This window comes from Drosophila mojavensis, unplaced genomic scaffold (genome assembly GCF_018153725.1).
Source record: "Drosophila mojavensis isolate 15081-1352.22 unplaced genomic scaffold, ASM1815372v1 contig_36, whole genome shotgun sequence".
In the NCBI taxonomy this organism is placed as follows: Eukaryota; Metazoa; Arthropoda; class Insecta; order Diptera; family Drosophilidae; genus Drosophila; species Drosophila mojavensis.
In genome coordinates, this window is record NW_025318858.1 from 19,035,420 (window position 1) to 19,058,717 (window position 23,298).

General features: G+C 37.1%; 6 protein-coding genes across 6 annotated transcripts; 5 read left to right on the forward strand and 1 right to left on the reverse strand.

Annotated features, from left to right (window-relative positions):
* The first annotated feature begins 389 nt into the window (after window positions 1-389).
* On the forward strand, window positions 390-1,875 carry LOC26527590 (glycine-rich cell wall structural protein). The gene has a single exon (XM_015165612.3). It carries the CDS (start codon window positions 422-424, stop codon window positions 1,778-1,780), a length of 1,359 nt encoding a protein of 452 aa, XP_015021098.1. The 5' UTR covers window positions 390-421; the 3' UTR covers window positions 1,781-1,875.
* A 7,682-nt stretch (window positions 1,876-9,557) lies between these two features.
* On the forward strand, window positions 9,558-11,705 carry LOC6577304 (glycine-rich cell wall structural protein 1). Its single transcript, XM_015165613.3, has 2 exons — window positions 9,558-10,002; window positions 11,202-11,705. Exons 1-2 carry the CDS (start codon window positions 9,606-9,608, stop codon window positions 11,618-11,620), a joined length of 816 nt encoding a protein of 271 aa, XP_015021099.2. The 5' UTR covers window positions 9,558-9,605; the 3' UTR covers window positions 11,621-11,705.
* A 1,316-nt stretch (window positions 11,706-13,021) lies between these two features.
* Window positions 13,022-13,288, forward strand: LOC6577306 (pupal cuticle protein 36). The gene has a single exon (XM_002003237.1). The coding sequence runs from the start codon at window positions 13,022-13,024 to the stop codon at window positions 13,286-13,288; it is 267 nt and encodes an 88-aa protein (XP_002003273.1).
* A 2,093-nt stretch (window positions 13,289-15,381) lies between these two features.
* LOC6577307 (ctenidin-3) lies at window positions 15,382-16,006 on the forward strand. The gene has a single exon (XM_002003238.3). It carries the CDS (start codon window positions 15,419-15,421, stop codon window positions 15,920-15,922), a length of 504 nt encoding a protein of 167 aa, XP_002003274.1. The 5' UTR covers window positions 15,382-15,418; the 3' UTR covers window positions 15,923-16,006.
* A 2,324-nt stretch (window positions 16,007-18,330) lies between these two features.
* Window positions 18,331-19,085, forward strand: LOC6577308 (glycine-rich protein DOT1). The gene is made up of 2 exons (XM_032728949.2): window positions 18,331-18,673; window positions 18,710-19,085. The coding sequence occupies exons 1-2, from the start codon at window positions 18,382-18,384 to the stop codon at window positions 18,979-18,981; spliced, it is 564 nt and encodes a 187-aa protein (XP_032584840.1). The 5' UTR covers window positions 18,331-18,381; the 3' UTR covers window positions 18,982-19,085.
* A 3,749-nt stretch (window positions 19,086-22,834) lies between these two features.
* Window positions 22,835-23,200, reverse strand: LOC122757184. Its single transcript, XM_044008646.1, has one exon. It carries the CDS (start codon window positions 23,176-23,178, stop codon window positions 22,987-22,989), a length of 192 nt encoding a protein of 63 aa, XP_043864581.1. The 5' UTR covers window positions 23,179-23,200; the 3' UTR covers window positions 22,835-22,986.
* Between the last annotated feature and the right edge of the window lie 98 nt (window positions 23,201-23,298).

Genomic DNA, 23,298 nt, shown 5'->3' on the forward strand with positions numbered 1-23,298 from the left:
GTCGATGATTACGTTATACATCGAGAGGGTCGTAGACAATGAGGAATATATTATTTAAATGATAATAAATGTCTTATTATTGTTTATGGCTCGATATTATTGATGTATTTCACTCTCTCACACTCACTTTCCTCTCTCTCTTTCTCCCTGTGTGTTGGTTAATTATCAAAGTTTTGCACCGTCTGACCCGGCATCGATCCCGGTGTTCAGAACGTGACTAGAGTTTTGCATTTGCTTGTTGCTTCGATTATATTTTATAGTATTTTTTTTATTTTTTATTTTCATTTCATTTTGTTTTTGTTTTTATTTTTGGGTTTTTTGCATTTTGTTGTAAATTGTATTTTCGCAATGCCTCGACGTTCTTATAAAAGCTGAGTGTTTTCTAGGAGCCGAAGTCAGTTGGTGTTTGTCAGAAGCTCCGATGAGATTGTTTATTGTGCTCAGTGTTTGCGTTGCGTTGGCCTCCGCTGGTTATGGAGGCGGTGATGGTGGTGCCTCATCTACAGCATCTGCGTCGGCTAGCTCCAGCGCCGGTGCGGGCGGCAAATTTGGCGGCGGTGGCGGTGGAGGCGGCGGCTTGGACCTAGGTGGTGCAGGTCTTGGACTAGGACTAGGCGGCGGCCTGGGACTTGGCGGTGGCAAGCACGGTGGTGCAGGTCTTGGACTGGGTCTAGGAGCTGGAGCTGGAGGTGGTCCATTTGGTGGTGGCGGCGGCGGCGGCTATGGCGGCGCTGGCGCTGGCGGTGGCGCCTCTTCTTCAGCTGGCTCCAGTACAAGCGCTGGTGGACATGGAGGCGGTGGACCTGGATTTGGTGCCGGCGGAGGAGGCGGCGGACTAGGTGGCGGTCATGGCGGTAGCGGTGGATTCGGTGGTGGATCAGCAGGTGGTGGCCATGGAGGCGGTGGTGGTCTCGGAGGAAGCGGTTTCGGCAGCGGTGGCCATGGAGGCGGTGGTGGCCTTGGAGGAGGCGGTTTTGGCAGTGGCGGCTATGGTGGCGGTGGCTTCGCCGGTGGATCAGCAGGCGGATCAGCAGGAGGTGGTCATGCAGGCGGTGGTGGTCTCGGAGGAAGCGGTTTCGGCAGTGGCGGCCATGGAGGCGGTGGTGGCCTTGGAGGAGGCGGTTTCGGCAGTGGCGGCCATGGAGGCAGTGGTGGCCTTGGAGGAGGCGGTTTCGGCAGTGGCGGCCAAGGAAGCGGTGGCTTTGCCGGTGGATCAGCAAGTGGATCAGCAGGAGCTGGTCATGGAGGCGCTGGTTTCGGTAGTGGCGGCCATGGAGCCGGTGGCGGCCTTGGTGGTGGTCTTGGCGGTGGCCTAGGCGGCGGTGTTAGCCTTGGAGGCGGTGGCTACGCTGGTGGATCTGCGGGCAGCGGCATTGGAGGTGGTGCCCATGGAGGCGGAGGACCCGGCTTCGGTGGTGGCATTGGAGGCGGTAGTGCAGGTGCATCAGCTGGTTCCGGCGCCAGTGGAGGCGCCATTGGCGGTGGTAATGGCGGCATTGGCGGTGGTCATGGCGGCATTGGCGGTGGTCATGGCGGCTTTGGCGGTGGTCATGGCGGCCATGGAGGCGGTGGTTTCTCCGGTGGACCATTCGGTGGCGGCGCTCTTGGACTTGGAGGCAAGTTCGGTGGCGGCAAGTTCGGCGGCGGCTTTGGTGGTGGCGGCTACGGAGGTGGTGGCAAGCACGGAGGACTCGGCGGTGGCTACAGTGGTGGTAAGTCTGGTGCTAGCTCCTCTGCATCAGCATCTGCCTCAGCCTCTGCAGGTGGCTACGGCCGTTAGTTAAGTTAATTTAACTTCTCAGTTCGCCAAGCTAATTACAAAGCAAATGAGTATTTCAAGTAAATAAGAGACCTCAAATGAGATTTTCAAATAAATCAGTTTTTATATAAAAAAAAAAAAACATATTTTATTTTTTTGCTGAAACAGTTTATAAAATTACATAACAAATCTGCCTGTCTCTCATATCTATAAAAGATTTGTTATGCACGGGTTTTAATCTATATTATAGATCAGATCTCTAATTATTTAATAAGTTAATTGGAAAACATTTAAAGTGCAAAACGCATATGCTATCTCTAGCACTTCAAAGGGTATATCAATGTCTAGAGCTTGCACTTAGGTCATGCCCGTCTATACCACAATTAGCCGCCAGTTAGGGGCAATTGTGTTAATTATTAAACCCGGTTTATGCAATTCGGTTGAGGCATATCATTATTTGAGCATTTCGCATTTGCTGGATGGAGAATGTCGCAGTTGCTTGCTTTGTCATACAGAGACGGCTAATTTCATTAGCCGAGCACTCAGAGTATTCTGTCGTAAACTTGTGCCAGGTGGCAGTATACTTAAACTTATCCCTCGACGCCAGACACTTCGAGCGATAATATTTCATAAGTTTGGCTAAAAGTGAAAAGTTTCCATTACAGTTGGAAAGTCACGTGTTGTCCTTGAAGGAAAGCCGAGTGCTTATGCAAAACGCTTCTCACATGTAGCTCGATGCATGCAAAGTTAGAAGGGTAATGCATGCACTGAGAGAAAATATAGCAAATATATCAAATATATGTAGTTGTAAAAATTTGAGAATACATAGAGCTTATAAATATCTAGAGCAATAAATAAATATATAGATCAATAAATATTTTTATATATTTATATTCAAAAGTTATTTTTGATTATTCCCATTTTTTCAGTGTATATTTTCCAAGTGCTCTGTTAGTTTTGTCGAAATTTCGTTGGCTGTAATTGAAGTTGGCAAAGTTTAGTCCAAATTAATGGGCCTATTTGAGAGCTGCGCGCGTTGTTTAAAGAGCTGAAGACATTGATAACATCGTGGGCCATATAAATCGTGGTAGCGATTGCAGTCTGTGGCATTTAGCAGGCATTTATCATTTGGGGCCAAAGTTACAACGCAGATGGGGGCAATTTTACTATTGCAAATTGTTGCACACAATGCGGCGTCGGCAGCTTCCAGCAACAAATTGAAATCTTAAGCAAACTTTGTGCAGCCTCAAAGTGCAGTTTTATTGCTCAACGCCAGTCCAGACGGCAGCGCATCCCATTTACAAAGAGATAGAGAGAGAGAGAGAGAATTGGCCAGGAGCAGCTGTTGGGTCGGACAACGTCTGCTGCGAACAGCCATTGGCAATAAACTCAGACCAATTTGCACAAGGACAATGAACCCCTGTGGTGCACTTTACAGCATAAAGCGGAAGTGCACGCGGTGGCAGGAAGACAACAGCAGGAGCCGAGTCGAACATGAGCTCACCCAGGGCTAGGCCAACAACTCCTGCTGCTCCTGTTGCTGGCGGCTTGCCACATAGTCGGCTGTTGCTGCTGCTACCGCTTTGTGTTGCAAGTTGATGCTGTTGCTGTTGCAGTTGCTGTTGCTGTTGCCATTCGCATGATGGCAACAATTGCCGTTGGACTCTGCCTCGTTGTCGAATTGACAATATTGCGTTCCTTTGTTTGCCACAATTTATGTTAGGTAATAAAATAAATGTAAATACATGTGCGAAATACTTCCTATCTTTGCTAAAGTTTTTTTTTTTTTTCTCTTTTAATCTACAAGTTCGTACATTTGCAATTTTACTGAAACTTTGCGTTGGTCAAAGTTTGAATTTGTCTCTTTGCGGATAATTCCTTCAAGGTGATGAGGATGATAGAAGTGTAATCCCATTTGTAGGAGCTATATTTTGGCAGCAGTTGATCATAATTGGTGCGGTGCTATAGCTTCCAAAATCAGTTTATCACAATATTTTTGTTCTTATGCTCTCATATGGTCATCGATTTCTAAATGAGAAGTTATAAAGAGTTTTGATTATATAGATGTCTTTTTGGAGCATAAATTAAGTTAATAAATTGATTCCCACAATTAACAAAGTTTAATTGAAAGCTAAAAAGTATGCTCCAAATGAAGTATCACACTTTCCTATTCTCTCTCTTTCTCACACACACACTCTCGCTTTGTCTCTCTATATGTCATTCTGTGCTCACTAAAATGCTGAAAAATTATATATAAGCTTCTACTACAATGAAAAAGTTATTTAGGAAAGTTTACACAAATAGAAAATTATGAAAATATATATGGTTTATTCAGGGTTCGCATAAAAAAATAATTATTTTTAAAATTTATATTTGACACAATAAAACAGAAATAATTCTCAATAACAATTTTATTATAATTATTATTATAATTATTATTATTATTTTTTGTAAATAAATAAATATGTATTCCAATTACCTGAATATTACATTTTATATCAAATATTGTTTATGTATGAATATAGTAAATTTATATGTTTATAATATTTAAGGTTTCATAATTATTGATTATTATTATTATATTTTTTTAATTATTAAAATGTTTATTTAAGAAAGCTTTTTAATGAATTATATTGCTTTCAGTTATTGTGTATCTGAAAACAAATTCGAATAGTAACTCATTTGCGGAATACTCTCATAATTATTTTTGCCGCGCCTTAAGGTATGCAATGGGGGTTTCGTTGCAATATCCATGTGCTGGATATGGGAATTTTAATTAAAATTAAATAATTCAAAATGTATATCGCATAGCGCATTTGTCGTTTGATGTCGATTTGCCCATTAACCGAAACGGTGCATAATTGAAAAGTTCGCCAGCTAGGCGGCCAATTCAATTTGGTAACGAGTGTGGGAGTGCGGGAGGGAGAGATATACTCGTAAATGGCAATAACAGTATAAGCATTGAGTGCGGCAAATGCATTTTGGCCCTTAATATTGGCATCGAGTGCAGAGGTTTGCCATTTGCCATGGCAATGCACGGATTTGTGGATATTTTTGGATTTTTCGGCCGCCGTTGTTCAGTTTGCATAATCAACGCAACTTTACCTAGTTTGGCGCCTGGCGGTTGCCTTGACGGCTAATGCGATAAAATTACAGCGATAAATTATTTGAAGTTGATTGCATTTAATAACAAAATATTTTCAATTAAATGCAGTTCATTATGATATCGCGCGTTTACAAGCTTTAAATTAACTACAACTACGCTTTAAATTTCATATTTATTAATTATGTGTGCAGCAGTTGATATGAACAATATAAACTCTGTGCGTGAATTATATTTGTAGATTTGAAAAAAATTAACACATAATAAAAGATGATTTTTGTTGGATAATATTTATAAATATATTATAAAAACCTTCAACAAATGACCTGCTAAATTGGAGCAACAACAAATATGTAGAATTTATTTAAAAAAATATAGATTTAGATTATAAAATTAATCAACCAATTTAAGAGATAGAACCTTGAGAATGACACATTTCGCATTTTATAATTTTACATCATTCAATTAATCAAAATTTACAAAATTCTTTGCTAGTCAACGTGTTAAATAAGATATATATATATTTTTTTTTTTCTTTAAGTACGTAACAAAATGACTAGTCAGGATTTGCATCTAAAGCTGCTTTCATTGATGTAAGTACATTTGTTCAAGCATATCTATATAATCTAAAAATTATATGCCCTTGGGAGCCAAACAATCAAAAAACTATTTTTGCTAGCGCCATAACGTGAATTTCTAAGGTAGCACAGATTACTTTAAATAATAAATTATTATTTATTTACGCAATATTTTTGAGCCTGTAATTACACATGCCAGCAAAATTGTTTCCGATTTAGTTATTTTTTATTTTTATTATACAAAAGTCTTGTGTTTTAAATTTTTTAAATTTAAGAGTACAGGACAAAATATTATTTTTTACTTAAACACAATATTTTATACAATAGAAATTGATTTGTTAGAATTTAACGATTTCAATTTATTTAAATCTGACTCTAATACAAATAAAACATGTTAAAAACTTGTTATTTTGTTCAATGCTTAACTCTATGAAGCTATGTGCTATTAAACTAAGACTTTGTAGATAATTTAGCCCAAAGCTGCAAATAAGTAGTTTTTTCCCTTTAACAGCAAAAAACAATTATTTTTTTTTTAACATACCTTTTAATTATCTAAAAAGTCTGCTCTTTAGAAAAAAAAAAAATTATAAAAAAAAAAAAATAAATAAATAAGCATTTGTTTTTGGTCGTCCGGTTTTCATCTTCGTATTTTATTTAAAAAGTTTATATAATTGTGTTGCCAAGCCTTGTTGGTCGGTGTAAGCCATGCTTTTATTGCGCTCACAACTAAAAACTAGAATCAATAACGCGCTTTACACACATCACGCACAAACCAAAAATAATTAATAAATGTAATTAAATATGAAGTGATTAAAATAGACAAACATAATATGCACCTAATTAATTACGCTCACTGTTTTTAGTCGAGTTTTTTTTTACGAATAAGCTAGTTTGATCCACGTAATTAGCAACTTGCTAAGTTAATTGTAAAATCATGGGCAAACATATTTATTTTCTATTTGTTTTTTTTTTTCTTTCATGCACAATAAATCATATAAGCAACCAATAAGTCAACAAAAGCAGCGAAAGAGGTACAGAGAGAGAGAGAGACAGAGAGAGAAAAAAAGCAAATTCACAATAAACTGCTACACGCTTATATAAATAATAAAAACGAAAAAATACTGACATTAGTTTGCAAAAATGAATAATGCAAAAATAAATGATAGAAGAAGAAATATATTGAAAACCGGTTTTGTGTGAGACTTTTAAGTGGAGCTCTGACATAGGTTTTTTTTTCGTTTGTTTGTTTGGGCGCCGTATTGCATGAATAAATGAATTCGGGCTGAGACAAATATGAAAGTAGAGAAAAGAAATTAGTTAAAGCTTTGATTACATTTTGGGTTAAAGCTGCTTGAATAAACATTTAAATTGAGATCATTTGTTATATCGCTCGGTTTTATGACGCTGGTGGGCGATTTGGAAAGGGGCTGGCGGACTTCCCCGAAGTTTTGGTGCTAATTGCCCGTGCATATGTTTATTGAATTAGTATTGATTTTAACAACTAGTTGACCAAATGCAAAAAATCACAAAAACTTTTCACCAGCCGGAAAACCCCTGAAACGATGAGTCGTATAGCATCATATTATCATTAGAACTTGATACGAGTTTGTTCACGTGTGATCTCTCAAATGACGACATTGAAACTGGTTTCGCCATCGAGTATATATATATTTTATATATATATATATAGATATATATATATTGAGAGAGAGAGAGAGAGAAAGAGAGAGAGTATACTAGAAAGATGATGTTTGTTAATTAACAATTGTATATTAAGTATTTTTTATTATGTTTTTGTAAGTTAAAGTATGGCACGTTGCTGTACCCTCTACTTAAAAAAGTAACAAAAAAAAGCAATACAAAGGTTAACAACCCTAATATTTGCCTACATTTATTTTTCATTTTACTTTCATTTGCAAGACTCTACAGATTATATTCTCTCCCATAATGTTATTCACCGATATTTACAGTTAATTTACCAGGCAATTTAACTTTGAATTCAATATTGTATATGATTATTTATTTATATATTATTCTGCTGATTATTCTCATCTTCCATGTGCCTTGTATACCCCATATGATCGACTATCATAGGTTATTATAATTTTTTGTGTTTTCCCTCTTCATTAGCACCTTCGTTTGATTGTTAAATACTATACCAGCAGCTGTGATTGCAAATCTCTGAAAGTGATCATCATAATTCTTCTATTTGCATACTACAAATACATACTACACTATACTATATATTATGGGTGCTCAAGTAGTAATATTCCCCGTTACTTGGCTATGAATGGATCTTTACACACAGCTGGAACTAGTTTTTGCTAATACTCATTGTTAATAACGGGAGAGGAATAATACGTTCAAGTGAAGAGTCATATCTCATTGATATTTATTTAAAGTTATAATACTTAAGCTTAGATTGTATATGATTTGGTAAATAATATTTACGAGCTAAATGGGAATGCTTTAAACGTAGCAGATAGTTGAGTAAAAGTTCCAATAAGAGAATCATTCACATTTCTTTTTACCCCTTTTTTTTATTTTATATACATATATTTCTATCTATTTTGGTGAAATTGATTAATTTTCTTTATCTTTTATTCTTTATTATAATTTATTTGTATTCGATTTTTATAAAGATTAGTCTAGATCAACCTGTTTATCTACATATTTATTGATTCAGTTGAATATTATTAGTATACTTCAAAAGGCTGCACACGCCCTCTTCTATCTGTCTCATGCATATAAAATAGGCTCCACAATTTACACATTCAAAGTTTTTATGGCTGTTAGATTTTGAAAACTTTATGTTCGTAAAATAAAATTAAAATCATAATATTAAGGGTATTCACATTTTGTAAAGTCTGTTGTGAAATAGAAATATGGCCGCGAAATGCAAATAAGTCTGTGACGCCCATTGCTAATCTATGTATTATAATTTATCATTAGTAAGTTGTAGGCCGCATTTGGCGAATAACAAAAATAATACGATAAATCGCAGATGGCACTGGAGGTTACTGAAAGCAAAGCAACGAAACTTTATTACGAATCAACATAAAATTAGATATCAAATGAAATTTATATTATTTTGATGATATGGTATTATTTATTTGTTAATAAATATGTTAGCAAAATATATAAGTTTGTAAATCAATATGTATGATTTTATTTATTAATATATAAATATAAATATAAATATTAAATATATCTTACAAAATAAATCAATAAAAAATCAGCAATATAAAAAGTATAGCAAGGTCTTGATGGAACTTATACTTATTAAATAATAAAATTCAGCTCAAATAGGCTCAGGTAGGCTCAAGGCTTAGAATATAAACACACCCATCTGAAAGGGTATTGATCAAACATGATTTATTGTCTGTTTTTTTTTTTTTTTTTTTTTTTTTTTTTTTTTTTAGATATTTTTTAGCGCATATGAAATGAACGGAACGCGAGATGATTTTTCTCGAAATTTCGTTTGTTTTCTATTTGTTATTTGCTTTGTAACGACGCCATAGAAACCGCTTTGAAAATAAAGGCGAATAAACTCTTCAAGATGAACAGCTCTTTTGAGTAGAATTTGCTATACATAGGGCGAGAGAGAGAGAGAGAGACAGGGAGAGAGAGGGACAGAGAGAGCCAGAGTGCGAGCAAGAAATAGGATAGTAGGTGCGTGGGGAATTCCTCAAACCAGGAAGACCAAAGCATCATTTTTGACCGCTAAATATCATTAATAAACGACTTGTAAACAAACTTTAGATAAGTGTATTTATCAAGTCAATGCGTAAACAATTCGATTGTACATAATTATGTATTATAATTTGGTTGCTTGCGTGTTGTTGTTCTGGGACTCACCCGGTCAAGTGACAGACCTCAAAGCCGGCTAGCCGAACGAAACTGATCATGAATTTGTTTGATGTTGAACATGATGGCTGTCTGCTCATTATGAAGCCAAAAGCTGATAATGAAAAATAATAGCAAAGAAAACCGGTAAATGGCATGAGATGTCCGAACTCCGTTCGTCAGCTCATTTATCACGCACGATCGAGACGGAGTGCTAGTAGTTCGGTCGTCTCGAGCTCACATTTACAGCATATATATTTGGGTGGCTCGGCTGTGGTCCATCAGTCGCACTGTCACCTGCAAAGAAAACACGAACAATATGAAGACCCTTATTGTACTTGCCCTGCTGATAGCTGCCGCGTCGGCGCTGCCACAATTCGGATTTGGTCGTCCTGGATTTGGTGGCCCAGGATTTGGCGGTGGATATGGTGGATTTGGCGGTGGATATGGTGGATTTGGTGGCCGCCCTGGATTTGGTGGCGGATTCGGTCCCGGCTATGGTGGATTTGGAGGCCGCCCTGGATTTGGTGGTCCTGGCTTTGGTGGAATAGGCGGTGGCCCTGGATTTGGCGGTGGCCCCGGATTCGGACGTGGCGGCGGTGGTGGCGGCTCAGCCTCTTCGTCAGCATCCGCCAGCTCTTCTGCCTCAGGTGGTGGTGGTGCCTCTTCGGCATCTGCCTCTGCATCTTCTTCTGCCGGAGGCGGTGGCTTCTTTGGTTGAAGCCCTTGAGTTAACTAAATGTTTGCTAAGTTAGTTATAAGTTATGTTAAAAAGACTCTTAAAAATATAAAAAACAACAAACTGAAAACCATATTCTTGACTTTTCAATGTTTTCAGAAAAGCCGTATATAATTCATACCAAAACCCTTATTGTGAGTCAAGAAATAAAATGAATAAAGCCATTGGCAGGGCGCAAGCCTAGGTGGCTTAAGGTGCTCAGCTTTAAAGGTTAATCAAATTATAATTTGTTAACAGAAAAAACTGTTTTTTTTTTTTCAGTTTTGATGACATTAACGAAAATAATAAAAAATAATAAGCCTCTTAAAAAAAATGGAATGACTGCTATCTCTTTTTGAGTAAGTAGAGAATTTTTGTAAATTGAGTTTGAAGCTAATTTTATTTCAAATAGCTATAAATCATATTATATGTACATACATATATTTCATTCATTCTAATCACTGTTTTGTGATTAACTTGTCGTATTATTATTTCTTCATTTAATTGCACAAAGATCTGTTTTAAATACCTCTTGGAATATTCCCTTTTCCTCTTCTACATAGTTCATTGCTCAAATTAATTAATAATATTATATTTTTCAATTGCATAATGCTCACACACAATCCAAAATCGATCGAGGATTCTGTAAAAATTTAAAGTCTTAAAAGTTAAGGTAGGCCGTAAATAAATTTATATAAGTAACAAAAAAATTCGTTGCTGATATACCAGACATATGTATATGTACGACGAGGGGACTTACAAATATATATTCAAGATTTGAAGTCTTCGGGAAGGAACAATTTTTGTGTTTAATCAAGTCATCGAATATATATGCAAATGATTTCTGCAACGGTAAGACATATCTCCTTTATTTAGATATATTTAGCCTGAGCTCTGCTAAAGTTGATAACTTGTTATTGACTAATGAAATCATCAACTGAACTGATCATAATCATAAAGTTCTTCTTTGACGTTAAAACTGTTGAAAGCGCTGCTCAAAATAAAGTCAAATAATATACAAAATAAAAGTTAAATGGGGCGAGATGCGCCATCTCCACTCGAAATTCGTTTGCCACTCAAAACCTACCGATCGAGTTTGAGTTCGAGTGGTTTGATCGCTTCCAACTCACTCACGCAGCGTATAAATTTGGGTGGCTTTGGCTTGCTCTATTAGTTGGAGTGTCACCTTCTAAGAGTAAACAATATATCAATCTAGCATTCGGAGCAATATGAAGATCTTCATCGTGCTGGCCCTGTTCATTGCTGCCGCGGCGGCGCTGCCTCAATTTGGATTTGGAGGCCGACCTGGATTTGGTGGCCCAGCATTTGGTGGTCGACCTGGATTTGGCGGCCCTGGATTTGGCGGTCCTGGATTTGGCGGCCCTGGATTTGGCGGTAGACCAGGATTTGGTGGCGGCCCTGGATTTGGCAGTAGACCTGGATTTGGTGGCCCTGGATTTGGTGGCCCTGGATTTAATCGTGGTGGTGGCGGCGGCTCAGCCTCTTCGTCAGCCTCGGCTAGCTCTTCTGCCTCAGGTGGTGGTCGTGGTGGTGGTGCCTCTTCGGCGTCTGCCTCCGCATCTTCTTCTGCCGGAGGCGGTGGCTTCCGTGGCTGAAGCTATTTCGTCTGTGCCGCGTGCACCGACACAAAATATTCACTTAGTTGATAATAAAATATGTTAAATAAAATAGTAAAATTAATCGTATTCAAAATTTATTATACCCTGAACCCATTGAACATGGGAAATCAGGGTATAATGGTTTTCTTAAAAGTATGTAACAGTCAGAAGGAGGCGTGGCAGACCCCACAAAGTATATATATTCTTGATCAGGGCGACAAGCTCAGTCGATTTTGCCCTGTCCGTCTGTCTGTTCGTCCGTCCATCCGTCCGTATGTATGAACGCGTCGATCTCAGAAGATAGAAGAGGTCTCCTCTCTCTTTCTCTCTCTCTACATATATCGATAACTACTCCCGATATTTTATTGTGTTATTAGAAAAACTTTTTTATACTAAGTGTAACTTTTATTATCATTATCATTCCAAAAATATTTACTTCAATATCTGAATAATGAACTTTGCCTTTACCGCTCTTTTGGGCTGTGATGGATCAAGGTTATGGGAGTGTCCACCTTTTGATAAATTCTCATCTTCAACCCCCTCAGGCAATTTCATCAACATTCCTGGATAAAATTGTTGCGTCGATGAACTCGACATTAAAAAAATCTAGTAAATACAAATATTTGGTATTTGATGCGGATGTAAATTACCATTATATAGCAAAAATTGTAATTCTGCTAAAAGTGTGATTAGGAATTTGTGTGGAAACCGCATTCGATTGCAAATACTCATGCGTATCTAAGTGAAAAGTGGCTCGGGGACTTACCTTCACAAGTCACTGCACAAATTGATATCGCGAATACTCTGTAGTGAGCTTAAGTATTCCAACTGGGTATGGAGCAGTAATATGTTAGAATGTCAATAAAAAATGGCATAAAAAAATTCAGTAGTAATAATAACAATAAAAAGACAACAATATTTTTATTATTTTCACAAAAAATATTATATTATATACATATATATATAATATTTTATATTATTTGTTTTTGTTTAATTATATATATATACTTTTTTTTTAAATTTTTCTATTTTTTTTTTTTTCTTCTTTATTTTTTATTTTTGGCATTCCAGTCTTCCATCGTACATTGCCTCAAAGTTCGGTTCTTCTTTCGACCTAGGGCATTGCAAACTCGAGTTGCATACTCTGTGCTGAGTATTCCTGTTCGCTGCAGTCTACAATTATAATGATGCTGATGCAGGCGCAGTTAATTACTTGAATAAAGGCATAGAATGCTGAGAACTGAGAGCCGAGAACTTGGCGTCTCATTAATGATGGCCAATCGACTTGATTCGATTTAATGATAAACGCTAAACATTCCAAGTATAAATAAGCTGAAGGGCTCGACATGGGTCAATCAGTTTACTTGATACCGGCTAAAAGTTCAGATCAGTTCGATAATGAGAATTTTGTTTGTGCTCGTGCTGTTGGTTGCTGCTGCGGCTGCACTGCCTTATTTCGGTGGTGGGTTCCGTCGTCGTGGTTTCGGTGGATTCGGTGGATACGGTGGCGGCTATCGCAAGGGTGGTGGTGGACGTGGTTTCCGTGGTGGCGGCTCAGCCGCAGCTTCGGCCTCATCCAGTGCATCGGCAGGATTCGGCGGTGCTGCCTCGGCTTCTGCATCAGCATCGGCTTCGGCTGCATTCGGTGGACGTTTCCGCGGCTGAATTCGAGCAGTCGGAGCTTAATACTCATACAAATAAATGTATTAGTTAAATATGCTTAAGTTTTGTATATAATCAATAAATAGTTGTTTGTGCTAAAACCTCAATTCAATCTGAAAATATAAACAAGTAATACTAAGGCTTTGTGCTGGGGTCTACGTTGAAGGGAATCAAGTTTCCATATGAAAGATTTGGACATATGATAAACAAGATTATTAGCTCATCTCAACAACCAGAGTGCGGATATCTATAGAGTTTCTATATCTCCGTTTTATGGCAATACCTGAAACTTGTCTCAAAATTATAGTTCGTGTGTCGTCATTGGGAAGTATAACTTTTGCTGATTGTTTAGATTTCTGGTTTATTTCTTTTGTTTTTATTTTTTATTTATCAATTTCGAATCGTAGCCTATAAGAGCTGCATAAAACGCCCGTTAATTTTGGCATATATGTGAGCAGAACAATTAAAATATTCGCACATACAAGTTTCTAGCTACGTTTCAGCTAATGCTCATCAAACCTGAAAAGGGGTCGAGATAGACGACAGTGCGATGAGGTACTGCGGAGGTAAATAATGAGTGGGATTTTAAAGATTTTTAGTAGAGCTAAAGCGAAGTATTACTACTATCTATGCAGGTATATGTACATAAATATATACATATACAGGAAATTTATAAATATGTTTGGCATTCTTTAAAAAATTATAATTGCATATAATATGCTATTTCAGAAATAGTAATTTCCCATTCTAGTTACCTAGTACGGGTATTATGAGGTAAGATAAAGTTGTAGTAGATAAAGTATTGATTATTTTGGAATATTCCGTACGATTTCATAATATTAAATATTGCATATTTTTTGGAGTCGAATATTAATATTTTGCCATAATATTAAGTTCATACTCCCAAAAGTATGGCCACGACGATTTTATCTATAAGTTGTCAACTCATATTATATAATACTAATATATCTACACAGACACATATCATATATAGACACATATCGTATATAGAAAATCAATGAAATGTTACATTTATTTTTAGAGTGATAAAATTTCGAAAGTAGCTGATAAATAGAATGTTAATAGGAAAAAGATATTGGTTAGATATTATAAAAGTTCATTATGTGGCCAGAATAAATTAAAATAATTTAAAATATAATTAGCGAAAAGAAACACAATAGAAACAAACAGAATTCAAATGAAGCAAAAAATAAACAAAATAAATAGATTCGTGTTTTAGTTTGGCAAGAAAGATAATCTTGTATGCTCGATAGTGTTGCGTAAAGTGGTTCAGTGAACTGGTTCATAAGAGTTAGTTAATAAGGATATAATAGTTAGATAATCTATGTATTTTATGAAGAAATATTGCAATGCAATTCTAATTCTAAGTCGACACAGTGTTTATTAAAAATATATGTACAATATAAATTTAAAATATAGCAGTTTAGATTTAGTATTGAACCAGACAAGCTTAAGTCTCAAGCTGTTCTGTAAGGTGATCAAGAATATTTTCTATACTTTGATAATTAAAAACTAGATATCAGATTATATTAACAGAACTGAGATTATTGTTTGTTTTGGCTATTTTTGTTATTAAAGCTCAAGCTAACAAAAGCCTAGAGCAGCGTGGTGCGAGGGGTACGCCCAAGTTTGTGTATTAATAATATTGTGGAAGAGCTGCTCGAGGGACTAATGAAACAGGCGATAGCCAACCGGTTGATGTGCCTCGGTGGCTGGGCGTAGAGTATAGGCGTCATGTCACAGTCGTTTATAGTCTAGCTAATTGACAATACTATTATAATTCGTTTTGATGATCATTTGCTGATTGTTGTTTTTGTTCTATATTTCGTATGGATTTGTTGTGGTTGTTGTTGTTGTTGTTGTTAACACTGAAACTGAAACCGAATCTGTTAATCTGTGAATGTGACGTTACGCAAAACCAATAAAGTATCAAAATTGTTTATGTATTTGTGTATAAAACCTCTCTCTCTTTCTCTTGCCTTTATGTCTATCACTATCTGTGGCCGGCTGATTGGAACTGAGGCCACGGGATATCCCCTGGACTGAAATGTATAAAAGCTGCCGTCCGACAGTTGCTGAGCTAAGTTTGTGAATTCAGCTCGAAGCCTCATCATGAAACTGTTCATCGCTCTGTCCGTGCTCGTTGCCGTTGCTTCGGCCCTCCCTCAATTTGGTAGAGGTGGCTCAAGTGCCAGCGCCAACGCAAATGCCAATGCGCAATCATTCGGCGGTAATCGCGGTGGCGGCTTCGGTGGTGGTCCCGGATTCGGTGGCGGATTCGGTGGTGGTCCCGCCGGATTCGGTGGTGGTCCCGGCGGATTCGGTGGTGGTCCCGGCGGATTCGGTGGTCGTCCCGGCGGATTCGGAGGCCCTGGAATCGGTGGTGGATTTGGTGGCCGTCCCGGCGGATTCGGTGGTGGTCCCGGATTCGGCGGTGGATTCGGAGGCCCTGGTGCTGGATTCGGTGGTCGTCCAGGCGGTGGATTCGGTGGTGGCGGCAGCAGCTCAGCCAGTGCCAACGCCGCTGCCAGCAGTAACTCTGGTGGCTTTGGTGGCTCCAACTCGAACGCCAACGCCAACGCCAATGCCAACACACAAAGTGGATTCCGCGGCTAAGCCCTAGATTATTAGACAATTAATGTAAATAAAATAAATGAAGGAGTTGACTCATGGGAATAAAAAAAAAAAAAGTGGAGGAATGAAAACCGACAGTCTGTTTCAATTGATTGTATACATTCATTAAGAAAAGCTATCTGGGATCATTATTATCATTTAGCTTTAGTAAATTATTTTTTGCAATGTGCTCATGAGATTGCCTTTCTGGATGATGATGTGTAAATGCGTATTAGATTCTGCTCTCACAAGAAACTGTACGCCTATGATATTTTTATAGGATAATTTTGCCACGAGCTCTTAATATGAGCTCTGATGGCATGCCTGATTGTGATGATGATTGAAATGCTTTATTTGTAATCCAAACTTTTCCATTTAACGTTCAGATAAATATTGATATATAGGCATCTATCCTATTTAAATATCTGTATACATCTTTATAATAAACCTTATGCCGTTTTTATTGAAATCACTGTTGCTCAAACCATGATGCTTGTCTGATTAGATTAGTAGAAGTATATAGGCGAAAGTCAGATAGGTCTTAATGCCTAATGAATAAAGATTTTTAGTTCACCTTTCCTGCCAATAATAATGTAGCCCTCGTAGACTGCGAAATAATATAAATTATGTTCACCATAAAATCTGTTACTAGTTTAGCCACAAATTGAACTAAGTTAATGCATTGACGCATTCAGAAGTTGCCAAAATTTATGGCTTTAACAGCCTTCTAAATATAATTCTATATATTTTTTCAGGCAAATCGCTATGGGCCATCTCCAAAAATTTACGAAAATTCAAGTCCAAACTGGCAAAAAAAAAAAAAAAAAAAAAATCTACCTTTCAGCTGGACCCCCAAAGCTTAATTTCTGTTTTGATATTTCTCAAAAACTTCCAGAAAACCAAATACCTGCATTTGAGCGGCATAAATTTAAATAATTGAATGCCAAACAAAATAAATGCGAAAACAATAATCGAAAATAATTTATTATCTTTATAATTGTATTCGTGTTTTGTTTATCAGCTAAACAACATTTGACGCTCGATAGTGTAGTGCAGCTCATTTGAATATATGGTTTATGTTCTTGATAATTAAAAACTTGATAGCGGATTAAATTTGCTGAATTAAGCGATTACAAGCCTGTTCTTATACGTTGCGCTCCTCTAGAAAACATGGGCTCAGGGTATAATGATTAATGCCTAACGTATGTAACAGACAGATGAATATTAATATTGTTTTTTTTTTTTTATTATAATTATTATAATTATTATTCGTAATGAATTATGTGAAATCTGAGCAGATAGTATTATTTGAAGACTAAGCGAATGGGGTGTAAATATACATTGAATGAAAGATTATTTTAATTCAATTAATTCACAAAAGCTACACTCAAATTTCTTATCAGCGCCAACAAGCAGAGAGCCTTGACTGAACCGTCTCAATGTTTTATATGTTTGGCCTTGAGGTTTGAATTTGAAAGTCATATTTATGTTCTTAGAATTATATATAGATCTGATAACCCTATACTATTTATATACATAATATATAATTATATGTATACCCCAACAAGCTGGGTATCTTCTAGTCAAGCATGCTCGATAAGAACACTTTTATTTGTTTGGCAAGTCGGAACTCAGGTTAGATTCAAGATTCGTGTGCTTCCTGAACATTGATCATATTGCGGTGAAATCAACTCTAAAACCTTTTATGGCCTCTGTTATCACACCAAAAGTCCAGTTAGTGATATAACTCTTACAACGTACGCCAACTATCAGGGTTTTAGCATATAAATGGGCAGTAGCCTTTTGCATATTTTTCATTTATGAAATAAGTTACAAATTTGAATATATGTTTGCCTGCTCAAAATACCGGAAGGGCTCTGTCTACGCAAACAAACTGTTTCTATGACCAAAAGATTACAGGAAAAACCGGTGAATCGGCTTAGTCGTAACAGAAATATGAAATCATTAAAGATCACTTATACAAATATCATATATGTGTGAATTTTTACTAAGGCATTATTATAATTCTCTTCTGTCAAACATTTAGAGCTTAAATAAAGAAAAGTACCGAAGCTAAGTATACTTGCAAGTCAAGCTGAAAAAAAACAAAAAAAAAAAAAAAAACATTAAAGATCGTAAAATATATATAGACAGTCCCTAACCGGTTTGAGAGAAACTCAGATATTCAATATCCATTTGCCAAAAGAGATTCGCACACTTTCCTCCGCCGCACAATTCAATTTGATGAGCTCGAATCTGTTCGCGGCAGTTAATTCCATCATAATTTAGGCGCTTAGCTGTTTTGTCTACTTTTCTGATTTTCGTCTGTATGTAACTATGCTAATTGATATCGTCGTCTAGCGCAGCTAGATCATCCATCGTTTAGTGTTATAAAAGCGAGACGCTCGACACAAAGCATTAAGTTTGTTAGCTGATTTCGAACAGTTCGGACAAGCAGCAACATGAGGATATTCGTTGTGCTTAGTATTATTCTGGCCGTGGTGGCAGCTGCTCCACAGCGCCAAGGAAGCGGTGCTAGTGCCAGTGCCGATGCCAGCGCCCAGTCGCAGGGCGGGCCAGGCTTTGGCAAAGGTCCAGGCGGCTTCGGTGGACCAGGTGGTCCCGGTGGTTTCGGTGGACCTGGTGGCTTTGGCGGCCGTCCAGGCGGTCCAGGTGGTCCAGGCGGCTTCGGTGGTCCAGGTGGTTTCGGTGGTCCCGGCGGTCCCGGCCGTCCTGGCGGTTTCGGAGGTCCAGGCGGTTTTGGAGGTCCAGGCGGTGCAGGCCGTCCAGGCGGCTTCGGTGGACCAGGTGGTTTTGGAGGTCCTGGTGGCGGTAGCTCCAGTGCGAATGCCAATGCTGATGCAAGTGCCACATCCAATGGCGGCGGTGGTCGCTTCGGTGGTGGCGGTGGTGCCAGTGCCAGTGCCACCTCTTCAGCCAATGCCAATTCCAACGGTCGTTTCGGCGGCAATGCCAATGCTTCCTCCTCCTCCAACGCCTCGGCCAAGGGCGGTGGTCTCGCCAATGCCTCATCCAGCTCCTCTGCCAATGCCCGAGGTTGAGCTTCAACGAAAGGACATCTTCAGAGCCGTGCCGAATTGAACAGATTTTTAAAGTGATTTAGCTTATTTATATTTATAAAATAAATATACATGACAAAAAGAAATTGCTATTATCCTTATTTCGAGCCCAAGAACAGAATGATTCCATTCGATTCTCGGGTTATTTTATTGTTATTTAATTTGTTATTTTCTTAATATGATTAGCAATATGATGTGAATTTTGTTTGCATCAAGCTTTCTTTCTATATAATGTGATGTTTATATTTTGAGACGTAAAGAAAATATGACTTCATTCTTTTTTAGAGATATCTCCAATCTTATCTCAACCTTTACTAGAAGCATCGCCTTGTATATTGATCTAAGATGCACTGCGCCACATGTCACATAATTTACAAATTGCTATGATTTATTCATAAATGCTCAGAGAATTTTGGTTTTTCACCAGACACATCAAATAAAAATTCCAAAAAAAAAAGAAAACAACATAAAAAAGATCAAAATTTTCGTAGCTTTAAAAATGTTTGCAATTTTGCCACTGCCCAATAGAAGATAAGAAAAGTGTGCAAATTGTTTTAGACCAAGATATGGTGTAGGCAAATCATTAAGTCTTGTGTACTTTAGTGATAAAGAAAAGGGTGCGATGAATAAATTGATTTTAATCAGCGTTTTTTTTACCTTGCTCCTGTTCGTTTACTGGCAAGGGTGTAATGCCGATGAGACTGCCATTGTGGGCACTTTCAGTCGCAATGAGACAGCATTGCTTCTGGACGAGCATATCCCTGAGCACAGGAAATTCGTAGAGCCGCGGAAACAAGAAACAAGTAAAAAGAAGAAAGAAAAGACGAAGACGAAGACGACGAGGAGGAGGAGAAGGAGGAATGTTGCAAGTGCATTGAGCAATGTTTTTGCTCAATGCTTTCAAGGGCCACCGACTCATTTCGCTGGATCAATTTTCATGGTGCTCTCTGTATCGACAGCTCGGTTGCTCGTCCAATGATGGTGCTGTTAAATAATACAATTTATATTTGAAATTCATATGCTTGGGATCAATTAAATGATATTAAAATTTGAAAAAAACAATTTGTCTGTTGTTTTTTTTTTTCTTTTGTTTGTTTTTTTTATTTTTTTATATTTGTTATATAATTATGTGACCTTACACTATGCCAAATTAGCTGACATTATGCAAATGATGTTCTGAGATCTCATCAAAATCTCATTGGCATACAGATATTATCAATCCATTCATTCGTTCCACAAAGTTTGTTCGAAAGTCCGAATCAAATAACCCTTGTGATTTAATTCACATCACGTTTACATCAGGGAAAATGTTTCAGACTTTAAGCATCATTTGTTCAGTTATGAAACACCTAAAAATTCAACAAAATTTTAAGTTTCCATAGAATATATTTATTTGTTAACATTTTAATAGAATATATATATTATATGTATATGTATTTATACACGCAAATTTAACACTTTTGTAAAGTTTTACCATGCGACTTTGTATTGTGATCGCCTTCTTCTTGGTTGTGTTCGCTGTCATATATTTTCAAAATCGTATGGATAATGGGGGAGGCAGCTCCTCGACCGTTCAAAAAGGTAGCTCCAGCAATCAGGCCAAGAGCAATCAGGCCAAGAGCAACCAGGCCAAGAGTAACCAGGCCAAAAGCAACCAGGCCAAAAGCAACGAGGCCAAAGGCAAGCAGGCCAAAAGCAACCAAAGGGCAGATGAACGCAAAAAGTCAGCAAAACAGGCGAAGCAACCACCACCACCAGCTAAAAAGTCAGCGAAACCAGCTAACTCACCACAAAAGCAAACAAAAGACACCAGAGCAAGGCAAGCAAAACAAGCAAGAACCCAAAGACCACCAACGGAGAGGAGAAACAGGAACAGATAAAATGGCAGTGCAATGATCGAAATCATTGGCTCAATTCTCAAGAGCCCTAAGTTTCTACAAATTGGATTGACCTTAATTCAACAGACTGATTCCTGTCCAATGCTCCTTTAATTCTGGCGGATATCTATGCTCCATTCTTCAAACTGGCTGGCTAACAAAGCATTGCCAAACCGAAGGCGTTACGGCAACACAAACAAGAAGACTTTTAGCATTTTAGCTTTTTAAACCACACATATGTTTTATACTATTTTTCGGCAATATATTTCATGACTATTCATTCTTTGACATAGATGTGCATTTGAACCTCTTTTGGGAAATTATATACGTCAATATGAATGCAATGCAAAATGACGTAAGACATCTGCTAATATGGAATATTTAATGGTTGTTATCCTCATGATAAATATATTTATATTTGTATATCATGTGGATAAACTCAAACTATACTTATATACATATTTAGTAAAAGTTTTAGAGTTAGGGTCTCTAAATTTAATAACCTTTATATTTACCAACCCAATGGCAGAACAATCAATAATCTATATTTAACTGTTCTTGGAACGTGAACGAGTATTCTGCAGTCGTTCGTACTCCATCGACATTTTGAGATATTTTACATTTTGAGATATTTTTGAAACAAGTTAAAATAAAATAATTATATTGATGCTAATTCACAGAGCTGCAAACGATTTAATTAGATATGCAGCAGACAAAAATACAATACACTTTGACAAATAAGTAGTTAAATGTGAATATCCTTAAGAACTGAATAAGTAAGATAGAGTTTTGCCTTTTCCTAACGGAGATCAGTTGATTGAATAGAGGTTTCGATGTAAAGGATACCAACTAACTTAATATAAATTTCGACGTATTTTGATCTTCTTCTATACAATTTAGACATTTTTCTCTTAGAATTTGTATATTATTTTTAAATCCAACTGTCGACAAAGCAATAGGAGTTAATAACATTGTTTATTGACATGTTGAACGCGCCCATTATTTATAAATATTATGCAAATTGCTTAAGCAAATCTAATCAACAAAACGGGTTGTGCCTACGGCAACTGATCTGCAGAAATGCAAATCTGTTTTTGGCTACCTCGCAGTTTATTATACTCTCCAATATTCTAAATGAGAGGGGTATATTGGTTCTGCTACACTTTTTCGGAATGAAATAAGCAGAGGATATTAAGCAGATATGTGGATTAAGTACATACAAACGACAGACTAATTGTAAAATGCATTCTTTGGTTGCAAAAGATCTTACAGTCGTGTACTCCCGATTCCAGTGACTGATTGCGAAAAATTGTCAATCGACTGACTGACTGGCCATACTTCCAGAATAAATGCAATATTTTGAATTAACGCTATTGTCTCGTAAAAGTTTCAGGTGTTAGAAGTTTAAGGTACAAAAATAATGGAAATCCTCCTAAAAACACAGTCTTATGACATATTAGAGACAATTGCGTCAGTCGAAATGGAACAGGATTTCAATGAGCTGAAATTATGTCAATTATAATAAGATGAGATACAAATATCATTATATAATTTAGGTTAGATTTTTCTATGCCGTTTTAAAACAATTAAGTCTTTGACATATTTATTAATGAAAGTCCTTTGAGTATATATAAAGAAAATACCTTGACTTATCTGACTATTGTAATATCAGAAATTAGAGCTTAAAGCATATTCCAGAACGAGATTTATTTGTTATTGAAATATATAAGTTTCTGCCCATTAATATATGGAGAAATGCATAAATGATTTATTTTTCAATATACATAAATACGGATCAATATATATACATATACAATATATAAGAATATTTTTTTAAATATGTTTGGAGATATACATATATAATTATATAAAATTGGAGATATACATATATAATTATATAAAATATACAAATTTATTTAATAATTTTTTTATTTAATATTTTCTTTAGATTGTTCATATTAAAGTTTCCAATGTTTATTTATTTATAAGAAAAAGGTATAACAAATGAATGATATGTACTTTAAATCGTTAGATGTTTTTTCCCTTTTGTCATCAAACCGTCTATAGATATTTTCTTTGTTATGATGCGTGTTCCGTTGAAAGATGCTGATTAACCCCTTCGACGGCCGCCACCGGAAGATGCACTGGCAGATGCATTGGCGTTAGCGTCGGCCTTACCTCGGCCCTTGGATACGGCGCTGGCACTTGCGTTTGCTGTGGCGCTGGATCTACCGGGCTGTGGTGCTGCCTGAACTGCCACCAGTGCAATCAGCAGAAGAGCGAAAAGCATGAAGAACTTCATCGTTGTGATAATTATTGACAAATGCAAGATCACCTGTCGCTTTATATAGCCAGCGACGAGAGAATAAATCGGATGACTGGTTTCGTGACACGTTTAACGACTGAACTAATTAAAACAATT

What these genes read in the sequence shown, in the direction of transcription:
- LOC122757184 (XM_044008646.1), bottom strand. Translation starts at nt 23,178, where the DNA reads ATGAAGTTCTTCATGCTTTTCGCTCTTCTGCTGATTGCACTGGTGGCA.
- LOC6577304 (XM_015165613.3), top strand. Translation starts at nt 9,606, where the DNA reads ATGAAGACCCTTATTGTACTTGCCCTGCTGATAGCTGCCGCGTCGGCG. An exon ending in CGGAGGCGGTGGCTTCTTTG is followed by an intron (nt 10,003 to 11,201) that starts GTTGAAGCCCTT and finishes CCTTCTAAGAGT; the next exon opens with AAACAATATATCAATCTAGC.
- LOC6577306 (XM_002003237.1), top strand. Translation starts at nt 13,022, where the DNA reads ATGAGAATTTTGTTTGTGCTCGTGCTGTTGGTTGCTGCTGCGGCTGCA.
- LOC6577307 (XM_002003238.3), top strand. Translation starts at nt 15,419, where the DNA reads ATGAAACTGTTCATCGCTCTGTCCGTGCTCGTTGCCGTTGCTTCGGCC.
- LOC26527590 (XM_015165612.3), top strand. Translation starts at nt 422, where the DNA reads ATGAGATTGTTTATTGTGCTCAGTGTTTGCGTTGCGTTGGCCTCCGCT.
- LOC6577308 (XM_032728949.2), top strand. Translation starts at nt 18,382, where the DNA reads ATGAGGATATTCGTTGTGCTTAGTATTATTCTGGCCGTGGTGGCAGCT. An exon ending in TGGCGGTTTCGGAGGTCCAG is followed by an intron (nt 18,674 to 18,709) that starts GCGGTTTTGGAG and finishes CAGGCCGTCCAG; the next exon opens with GCGGCTTCGGTGGACCAGGT.